We start from the raw sequence: 10,820 nt of genomic DNA on the forward strand, positions 1-10,820 counted from the left end.
AATGATTCACGAACAGGTGTCATTTAAAGCTTCGGCTTAAATACTCTTGTTTAGGGGCCTTATGTTCAAGCACATTCACCATCTTCCGTCGTTTTCCGGCTGCAACACTGGGGTGGGTCGAAGAGCGCTAGCCAATTTCACTTTTGCCTATCCTCAACAGGCCTTTCTCTTGCCTTGCAATCCTATTCATGTACTGATATCTTTGATACCTCTAGCCTAGCTTGGGGTTAACTAGGCAATCAGCCCATTAGGGTGAGCAGCATGAACAGCAATGGCCAGCCTGCTGGCAGCTCGTCATTATTCACCACATCAGCACACTCCCCTTTCATATTAGCCCATTCCTCCTGTCCTTCAGCTAAACGTTAGATAGAATCATCTAATAAGGAATCGTTTTGAGAGCCAGTAAGATGAAAAGCGCATCTCCACAACCGCCATGCCTCACTGCTCTGTTTGGCAGTTCGCATGAAGGGTTTGCCTCACGTTGTTCAGGCACCGACTATGTCCAATATATCACGCTTACTCTCAACAATGTCTGGTACACTATCCTTCAGAGCGCTTATCTCTGGCCTCATGTGCGTCTTTCATTGGGTCACCCATGGCATACCTAAGAATATGTCTTCATGTACGCGTCAAAGGTAGAAGCTACTGACCATGCTGATAGGACCTGATTCCGATTTGGAGCTGCATCAAGCCGTCGTGCCTGCCCTAGCCGTACCAATCCTTGCGCCATGCTGCCTCTGAACAAATAAGAGCCCTGGGTACCATGCTAACTAGTAAGAGGGTGCACCTCTGTGTCGTCTTCTCGGATAGGAGCTCCACTTCATCTCAACTGCCAAGTAAATCTGGCGATTTTCTACCACTCTGGTAAATTTGTGTCAGCGATTATTTGACCTGTGGTGAGCTTGCGAAGACGGCTGAATCATCTGTAAACCCCTTAACGGCTTTGCACCTGCCTGGGGGGTTTCTATTTTCCTGCTTCGCCTTCTTTGTTTGCCAAAAAGCCTGATCCCAATCAGCCCACTCTCGGCTTTTAGATTTTTGGTTCTTTAGCTGTGCTTGCAGCGCCGGACTACGTGATCTGCTCCACAATACAAGCAGGTGCGCTCTCGGGGTGGGTGTGTGGGGTTGCCTGAGAGCGTGGTCTCCTTGTGGATTTCTCTTCCATCCTACCTTTGCCTGCAAGCTTATGCCAATTGGCACAGCCGCGGTGTCCATAGCTTTTAGATTTAAACTTATATCCTTCTTTCTAACTAAAGATGCAGGGACTGCACTCCTTTGCACCTGAAGTTTCGGCTAGTCTACTATCTGTTCATGTCCCACCTCTCGATTGCTTACCGTCTAAGTTGCTGCTTACCCTGAGACCATCTGGCCTGACGCTTCGGGTTGACCGGAGATAAATCAATGTTAGCAGCCCGTCTACACTGCGACTTCTGCTAACCAAAGTTTCATACATATTTACATATACCCAGATAAAGATAAATCCTCGTGCATCAATTTTCTCAATCTTTTCTATTCCTCGTTGCACTGAAATTGGCATGAACCGACGAGTCAGCGCTTGTGGGGAGCCGTGAATAGCAATAGTCTCTGCAGGCACACGACATTCGTAACGTGAATAAAACCACTATCGAAGTGCCTCTTTCTTCAGTTAGCATTCGGGCAGGAGCAATCTCTTCTCCTCATGTGAAGGCAGCAAAGCAAGGTGCATCCCTAGCAGGCTCCTGAAAACTTCGTGTACTTATACCTCCTTAAGGCAGTCATACCTTCCTGGCTGGCATAGGCTCATCGACGCAGTTATAAAGATTCTAAGGAGCTAACAAATCATGCATTTCTACCAGCTGTAAATCTACTGCGTTCAGTTATCACCCTGCAGCCTGGACCCTCCCATCCCAATTTGCGCTGTGCCGCCGTCATCTACCACCATCACAGGAATTTCCACCCTTTACCTGTTGCCTAAAAGAATCAAACTACTGAATTGTCAAAACTTGGTTAAAAACAGACATCTTTGTGGAAAACCCTACATTCCCTGCATCATAGCCAGTGAAAGAACAGGGAACAGCTGCGTCGAACCACGAGGTGCTACAAATTACAGTGCTCCATCTGAGGTCTTTTGATACAAACAAATCACTGAAAAAATAATGCTAACTTTGTCGAAAGTGACAAATGTTCCTCAAAAGAATTTTCTGCCTTTCTCTGCCAGTGCAGCTCAGAGTTTAGACATGAGGGAAGATGCACAACTAAAGTGTTCGTAGCTGTGACCTTCTAGAACCCCAAGCATCCACAGTTAGTTGCACACAGCCTTTAGGGCACAAGCACACAACATTACTTCTTGCTAACAGGACTCTGCAATAAATAAGGTGTCTGAACAGACAAGCAAATTGGTCAACTTCTATTGAGTTCTTAATTAATATAACAAATGCATCAAAAAGTGTTTACTTGTAGCTTAGCCCGCTCCAAATGCATGTTATTTGAAAAGCGTTCCTACACCCACTACCCACCCTCACCCCACACAAGCCTTTCATAAGAGGAGAGAAGGCACCAAGGTGTACGTTGCCGCACCCGCTAAACGCTCCGATCATTTGTACCTAGTTGCAGACTGCACCCCACCGCTCAAGCACACAACGTCTTCTCTCTTACTGTCGAGCTCACTCTACTTTGCAACAAGCCTCAAATACGAACAACCAAAGTAAACAGTCACTGCTTGACAAAATCTTTATCAAGTATCAATAGTTTAGTAGAAGGTGCCAACGTGGATCCTGGCCTGTCACAGTAGCACTGTGCAGGCATTATGGCTCCCTCTTGGGGGCGGCTGATAGCGGAGTGGCATGGGCCAACATTCCCAAGCAAGCTGAAGCACCCGAGTATTTACGCTGCTCTTGAGTTTGAGATACCTTCTTGGGGAACTCAAAGTTCTGTTTGTACTAACGCTCCTTCGTCCAGGTTGCCTCTCAAGCGCACGATACGTCTAGTAGTGCGCTTAAAACTGGAGTTTTGTGGGTGATTACACTAAAACACCATCCTAGAAATGGTGAGCACCAGGCTGAATGCCGACGAGACAATGTCGCCTTTTCCTCCTGGGGAAAACGTTTGCATTACAGGTAATCGAATGCCTGCGTGGAGCCAGCCCCAAAGCGATGCATGCAGCTGCAAGGATCAGCACTTGCCTGTTAAGCGGGCTTCCACCAGATTTTACCGTGCTTGCGATAATCTTAGGATCTTTAGGAGCTTGTTGCCGGTGGTCTTAGGGTGCCTCCATCGTTTATAACAGTTCGAGGAGTGAGCCGTGCACATACACTGCTGTTTTCGGGCTTTAGTTGTGCGCTTTGTGCAGTATATATGCACTGCTCTCTTCTTATTGCATCCTTAGAAATCAGAAGCCTTCTCTACAGTCAGGTAGTAAGCATCTCTGCAACCAGGCCAATTGCATAGTATAAAAGGTGCTCCCCCAGTGTTCGTTGTATTTTCCCAGAACAACCGGCGAGTTCCGAAGCTCCAGAACGCCCTACAGAATGGGAGAAGACGACGATTTTTATTTGCGGTACTAGTAAGTCTACTTGGTGTTCATGTATATATGAGCACATCAAGCCCGCAGCCTGCGCACTCCGGCCCTCACGACACGGAATGGGCGCATTTGGGCAACACAGTTGCAGCGTTTTTCATCCGCACTTCGCAGTGTGTGGTCCTCGTGAACCTTTCAACTTGGAAGTAATGCAGATTAACCTTTTTGCTTTCATTCGTAACCCCAGGTGTCCTCGCACGACAGGTAGATGCAATTCAACGGGGTGCGTGGCACTGCCATGAACCATGTTTCTTCATTTATCTGCGCATGCATAAGCTCGACTAACAGAGGGTGTTTACCTATTGAAGCCGCATGTCCTGTAGTTGTGCGTTTTTAATTTTCTCACAGCACCGGACACAAGGGGAAGTTCGGACATGAATTTTTAGAATTCGAGTTTCTGGGGGAGGGCAGAATGCGATACGCGAACAATTCCAACTACAAGAATGACACAATGATTAGGAAAGAAGGTCCGTGCCACTTACCTCTTGTTACTCTTGTTTGCGGTTTGCGGAACCCATAGGCTGATGCGTCTCATGGAGGTGTGAACGCATCCTTTCCGTGCGGAAATCGCTGTGGAGATTACTCGTACTTTTGAATTGCGTTGCTTCGCAGCATACGTCAGCCAGGCGGTCATTAAGGAGCTCAGACGCATCATAGAAGAGGCTGAAATACTGAGGTGAGCTTGTTACACGTCTGTTCATTCCGGCCACATCACTTGAGGCTTGGGGGTTCAGAGGCTCTTGTGGTGTCTGCACACTTACGTTTCAGGGAGGACGATAACAATTGGCCAGCACCAGACCGCGTAGGCCGTCAGGAGCTGGAGATTATTTTAGGAAAAGACCATATTTCCTTCACCGTAAGCGGACGTGAAGCCTTGATCCCTTGATCTCTCTTAGAAGCGGCACATTTGGTGGCTCTTTCACGGTTGCTTTCCGTATGTGTGTCTAGACAGGAGCGGCCATACACGTGGATTGTTGTGCTGCCTTCTTACTTTGCGTGCTATTTCCTGAGCTCTTTTTTGTAACTCCAAGCCACACTGCGGACAAATTTAGGGGGGGTTTTGTTGCAGTGCGACGTAGGGCTAAACTCGTGTAGCCGGAGCTAGCAAATCAACTAGATATGTTTGAACGGAGCTGCTGCTACATCTCCTTTGTGTCCTTGTCTGTTGTTTTTGTCTATTAGCGTTGGGATAACATGCCGTCACATGCAGCAGGCAGTTAGACACAAGGGGATGCTGGTGGTGTTTTTATTCGGAAGAAGGGCGCTGGAGCGTTGGGCAATGTATTGGTGCCGTTCTCCATTTGTATTCTGCCGTTTTCCCTGCAGACTTCGAAGATAGGATCAATGGCGGACGTGCAACGTTGCAAGGATCAGGATGGATTAAGGGTTTTCTACTATCTGGTGCAGGATCTTAAGTGCTTTGTTTACTCGCTTATCGCGTTACACTTCAGGGTAAGCTCATGCGCTTTGTTTGGGGGCGCTCTTCTAATCATGATGGTGTCTTTATATATTTATGTAGTGCCATGTGTAAGTGCCTAGCTCTTTGTGGTGCTGCAGCTGTTTATGTAACTCCCTTCATGGTTTGGCGTGTATTGGATGAGTCTTGCTCGTGCTAGCTACTGGCCATGTTCAGATGTATTATTTGCGCGTTATCTGCTCTCTACGCATCTTCCCTCCCCTGTTTCCTGACCCTTCGTATTGTTTGTTTCTGCTTATGCCCCTTTCATATATATATTTACGGGTCTGTTTGGGCTTGACAACTTGAGCTCACTGTGGCTCTCGCTTGTGTCGTGCTAGTCATCATGAAAGTAAGTTTACCGTATTGGATACTTTCTTTATGGCTTGTTTGTGTGTGCCTTCGTTCGCTTCAGATTAAACCTGTCTGAAGATTCTCATTTAATGCAGTTGTTCTTTGCTGCGTTGACTCCTCATTTATCGGTTACTGTTGTACATCTGTAGTGCTGGGGCAAGCGCCTTTCCTGGGGAAATTCTTATTCGATAAATGCCGCTTGTTCCTTTGGAAGGGCAAAATGAACGAAACTTCACGAATCTTTCTCTCCGAAGCATTTATCCGCAAGTCCACAATATCTATACCTCTAAGTCGAAGAGGAAGTACGAAAGTAATAGTGTTCAAGGCCTTGAGAATCTGCTTTGTAACGGGAGTACTGCAAACAAGTAGAAACGAGCGCGTGCATTGCTATTCAAGCGCGCGTCGCTCACTACCTGTCGACACGCATGGACTGTCTGCCTGCGACTGCTGGTGGCAGTCAGTTCGTCCAATCGAATCTACCAAGGAGAGGTGCCGTGCTTATGCCACGATTTAGGCACGACCGCAAACCGAGCGATTCAAAGGGGTCGAAAGCTAGAAGTTTGCGCAAGTGTCATATCCGGCTTCTCCAGAGAGCTGCACTACGAAATTGCAATTGAAAAATTTTTCGAGCGCGGTTATTACTAGCTCAAAGCCCCTATAGGTCAGCCTACACGGTCCACTTCAGAGGGACAAGATCAAGGAGAGATGATGAACGAAATGCTCTTCCATTACCCACTACGCTGACATCTACGCAGTCTACTACTGCCATCCAGAGTGGTGCAAACATGTCCGGCTGCTTGGCGCACACGGTGCGAATATACTATTGAGGACGCGCTTAAACATCAGGTTTCGACGTGCGAGAAATACCTCCAATGGAAATCAGGAAGGAAAAGTCAAATCAAGCGCATTTCAAGTAGCCCAAGCCCGACAAGGATCTCCCCCTTATTCGTCTTCTGGCACACGTGTTCAACTCGTCCCGCGATAACCATAGTGCGGAGCATATCTAATACTGCCAAACTCTAAACTGGATTTCACCACTGCCCTGAAGCTCCCAGAAGACCGCCTACTGCAAAACCTTGTGATTGCCTACATGCGGTTGTCTGCCAACTGTCTTCAGAAAACGGTTGGGTTGGAAACAACGCAGATTACGCAGCCGTTATTACCATTACCCAGTGAAAGCTAATTACAAATAGCTTGTGGAAGTGCTTATACGGCAAATCAAGAAAAATATCCCCTTTCCCACTATTAGTCCTCACGTCTGTGTCTCTTCTTCCTTCACTGCAAATGAAGAGAAGCAAGCACCCAGTTGGCAGGCGGCATACTACCGCGAAATACGATGGGGAATATAGAACAGGAGAAGACACAGCGAGCGGCAGCGGCGACCGAGCTGTCTGAGTCGACGCGTAGCTCGGTGCCCGTGTTTGGCTGTTCTCTTCCCCCGAGGATCCACATATGTCCACGAAAGCATGCAGCCCTGTAACCACCGCCCCCGTTCGTAAACGATGCAGTACTAGCAAACAAGAAACCGCAAGGAGAGAAAGGGAATACTGTTGTTAGGTGGTATTTGGCCCGTTCAAGACTGCAACGGAAAAGAGTAGGCAGGGGGCTTACCACCCAAAACACGATTGCTACTCCATTGGGAAACTAATAAAGGAATAACCCGAAAGGAGGCCATAGACTCTACCATACGCTGTTCAGGCTGATACATATTGCAGCGCAGATTGCTCTCCGCGCCGTCACTCGCGATCATCTCGTCATGCGCCCGAGGTGGTGTACTTAGATACAGCCTTGGTTCCTTCAGAAACAGCGTGCTTGCTCAGCTCCCCAGGGAGTAGCAGCCTGACTGCCGTCTGGATTTCCCGAGAGGAAAGCGTCCGCTTTTTGTTATACCGGATTAGCCTTACGGCCTCGTCTGCCAAGCGGTCGAAAATGTCATTAATGAACGAGTTCATGATACTCATGCTTTTCTTGGATACGCCAGTCTCCGGATGCACCTGCTTCAGTACTTTGTAAATGTAGAGTGCAAAAGATTCGGTTCTCTTCCTCCTGCGGTAACGAGGGCCCAGGGACTTTCCCGCGGTTTTCTTCGCCGCCTGAGACTTCTGGGCGGGCCCTTTTCCCGACATCTTCAGACCTGAGGATTAACGCATAAAAGTTGTAGCTGTTCGTCACAAAGCGGCAAAAAACATAAACTAGAATCCTTAAAATACGCAGAAAGAAGCACTCTACAAAACACAGCCACCAGCTGAAGATACACCTCACCACATACACCATGCGGCAACCACTTCAACAGGGGCCAGTTTTCGGGGAGGAAACGCACTGCAATTCAAAGGAGAGGAAAGAGTCGGCAAAAATACGAAGAGATGGACCCTGAGTACTGAACGGAAGGGAATTAGAGGAAGCAGAGACAGGAACAAACAAAAACAAATGCTGCACAGGGGAGGGAGGGGGCTTGAACCGGGGGTGGGTGATGAGAGAAGCTGCCGAGGGTGAGAGTTTGAGCTGCCTGGGCCCTTTTTGTGATAATGCCTCCACCGTTTCCCCTGTCTTTTCTATTAGCAAGAAACGAGAACTCGTGCTTTGCTCAGTCGTCTTGGTTTTATTGCTGTCCTGCCGCTAGGTGGCTCAGTAACCTGGTGTTGCTCCCTCCCCTCTAGAGTTCGTGCAACAGAGCCACATGGAACTCGCAGCGGTAGCGCAGTGAAGCATGCAGAGGGCTGAATTCAACCATAGTTTTAGGCATGCACATGCCGAAGCGTCCGAGGAGCAGACAAACAGGGAATGATATTACAAAGCCTTCATTATTTTCGCAGTGTGCCTCAGCCTGAGGAAGTTCACCTAGCACATCTTGGTGGTTTTCCCTTCAAATTGGGGTTTGTGATTTCATGCAAGGGGTCCAAAGTCATTTGAAACAACGGCCATAAATTTATTGAGGCATAAGCATTCCGACGCGAAAGTTTTCATGGCACAATATCCCGGTTAACACCCAAATTCACGCCAAACGGATCCACAGTCCCCGCATAATCAAGTTACTTGCAAGTATACGGCGCAGTTCGTGTCCTGCAAGACTTCACTAGTCAACTTTTCCTTAATTAACTATCTAGGAGAGGGGAAAGGAGCCACAGTCGACTCATTACCTCCTGTATTTCTCGACGCAGGAGCCCGGTGTAACTCTGCTCACCCGATCGCTTGCAGTACACCGCAAGCTAAATTATAGCCAAAAAGGTAAAGGACAGCCCTTGCCTGCCCTCAAAATAGACCTATCCCATATGTGCCCTGGGCCATCATGGTTCTGGGCTTTTTGCGCACGAGAGGCTCCTGTGAACGTTTCGTACACCCAGAGCAATTCAAAGAGTCGCACAACCGTACTCCCTTCAGCATGTAAGGCCGCATCCTAGATTCTACTATACTGAATGTAGGCCCATTATCGATGCGATCCAATAAATTAGCCGTCATTCCACGCATACAACCATCCCGATGAATGGTATCTCCACGAGGGCCAGTAAAATAGCATAGAATCTATGACTTGCAAGATTCAATTCACACATGCAGAGTGCACCCCAGGAAAACGTATGAAACAAAGCAAGTGGATCAAGCTCTCCACCAAGCAGTCTCCTTGCCAGTAAAGAGCAACTAAGCTTTGAAATCTAAAGGGTTATGCGGCCACGGATCGCCGACCGCAAATGGGCAGGGCAACTGGGAAAAAGTGGAGTAAGCTGCAGGAACTCGAGCAAGGGCGAGAAAGAAGAATGGAGCAACATAACGGCCAGCGGAGGAAGTGATTCGGGTTCAATATCAGAGGCAGCCGACAGGACATACGGGCTTCTGCTTCTCTGCCCCCGTGTTCACAATACTTATGCTCGTTTGCTCAGCAACATGCCCAATAATCTGCTGACAGGAACGCCCGCAACAGCTAATTTTGCGGTTCAGTGAGCTCCTTCAGTACTAATGGACCCCGCGGGAGAGCTCCGCGGCACGTCCGGCACTGCACAAGCGGTACTTTGACACCACTATTCAGGAGCATGTGCAATGTTCGAGGCGTTCTGTTACCTTGAATTTGTTGCAGGGTAGGGCTGCTTGGCGGAATCCGGTTATAGGGTTGCTTGTCGTGTGCCTGTGGCGTGCTGAGTTTCCCTGCGTGAATGCATGCACGGAACGCCCTATGGGCTCGTCTTCTTGCATGCACTCATGGGTATATGTGTATTTCCTCCACCCGCGCGGCCACTCTTCCTTTTATGGCTGAGCTTGAAGAAGAGGACGAGATCACTTTACAAGGAACACATAGCTTTCTTCCACGTGCTAGTGCGGTATTGGTACCGTGGCCCTACGGCAGCAGACCTTATGACTTCGCTACGGCACAGTCAAAGGCAGGGACGACCTCACACGCCGCTACTGCTTACAAACCACCAGCCTATGAAGGCATTATGATGAAAGGGCGATTCAGGATGCTCCTCCCCTGTCTTGTAGGAGAGCAAAAGTTTTCACTTACTGGGAGCGTGCTGTTATGTGAACACGTATTGTTCCATCTAAGGTATCCGTGGGAAGACCACTGCAGACTCATTCTAAACTTACAAAAAAATGAATGTTTTGCAAAAGTGTTTTCTCCTTTCACTGCCCCCAGGGTCCAAGCATGAGGGGAGAAGAACAGCTAGCGTGCACGTAGCTACACCTTTTTGATACGCTCGGCGTTCAAAGCTTGACAACAGCCTTTACCCACCATGCGAACAATATTGATTCGTGCCGTAGTAAGCTAATGCTACGCTGCAACACAAAAGAGGAACTAGCGCCCAAACCACATTGTGATTTGTTACTGGGTTTGTGTTGATGCAATAAGGGTAGATTAGCGTCGCCTAGCTCGTTGCAGCGCGTCTAAGGGGGAACACAACCCCTTATGCTCACTATAAAACCCGGAGCCACTTTTCGGCTGAGAGCGCTGAGAAACCCCCCTTTCCTGTTCGTAAGTCACATGGACAATACGGACTCAGTGTAAGCCACCATGCAAATTATGACCTCTTGTGCGAGGTGTCTTTCAGCGCCAGTTACTTCTGTTCGACGTAGCGGCAGAGGCACTTCGTGGCAGCTACAATACAACATCTAGAAGGAAGAGGAAAGGTTAACTAGTTTCATTTATGGTGGTGTGGCCCCACATTAGTGTATCTAAATAGTCTGACCGTTGAATAGACTCGACAGCTCGCAGCACCTAGGGATTCGCTAGTTCGAATGGCATTTTCATCAGCATGTTTTGCGGGAGGGCCCACGCGAGCTTGTGTGACTCATGAGAAGTTTGCTTTCTTTCCTGCCGACAAGGCAGCTGGACTGATACAATGTACATAGCAAGCCTCTCCTTTTCCTCCTTCCTCTAGGCACTAACATACGTTATGTCTGCCTCCAGCGGGCAGAATTGGAGACGTAACGCCTTTTAAAAGGTATCTAGGGGTACATACACTGCGGTGC

At 48.4% G+C, this 10,820-nt stretch overlaps 2 protein-coding genes across 2 annotated transcripts; one reads left to right on the forward strand and one right to left on the reverse strand.

Annotated features, from left to right (window-relative positions):
* Window positions 1-3,506: 3,506 nt before the first annotated feature.
* LOC34617423 (protein mago nashi homolog) lies at window positions 3,507-5,983 on the forward strand. Its single transcript, XM_026335844.1, has 6 exons — window positions 3,507-3,541; window positions 3,905-4,023; window positions 4,169-4,232; window positions 4,325-4,412; window positions 4,883-5,008; window positions 5,720-5,983. Exons 1-6 carry the CDS (start codon window positions 3,507-3,509, stop codon window positions 5,981-5,983), a joined length of 696 nt encoding a protein of 231 aa, XP_026191629.1.
* Window positions 5,984-7,120: 1,137 nt separating this feature from the next.
* Window positions 7,121-7,492, reverse strand: LOC34617424 (late histone H2B.L4). The gene has a single exon (XM_022730797.1). The coding sequence runs from the start codon at window positions 7,490-7,492 to the stop codon at window positions 7,121-7,123; it is 372 nt and encodes a 123-aa protein (XP_022587553.1).
* Between the last annotated feature and the right edge of the window lie 3,328 nt (window positions 7,493-10,820).

Source organism: Cyclospora cayetanensis, unplaced genomic scaffold, assembly GCF_002999335.1.
Source record: "Cyclospora cayetanensis isolate NF1_C8 unplaced genomic scaffold, CcayRef3 CcayRef3_contig_82, whole genome shotgun sequence".
NCBI lineage: Eukaryota > Apicomplexa > Conoidasida > Eucoccidiorida > Eimeriidae > Cyclospora > Cyclospora cayetanensis.

Excerpts from the sequence above, each read along its gene's own strand:
- LOC34617423 (XM_026335844.1), top strand. The coding sequence starts at position 3,507 with ATGGGAGAAGACGACGATTTTTATTTGCGGTACTA. Across the intron at positions 3,542-3,904 it reads GATTTTTATTTGCGGTACTA|CACCGGACACAAGGGGAAGT; the intron begins GTAAGTCTACTT and ends ATTTTCTCACAG. Across the intron at positions 4,233-4,324 it reads GAAGAGGCTGAAATACTGAG|GGAGGACGATAACAATTGGC; the intron begins GTGAGCTTGTTA and ends CTTACGTTTCAG.
- LOC34617424 (XM_022730797.1), bottom strand. The coding sequence starts at position 7,492 with ATGTCGGGAAAAGGGCCCGCCCAGAAGTCTCAGGCGGCGAAGAAAACC.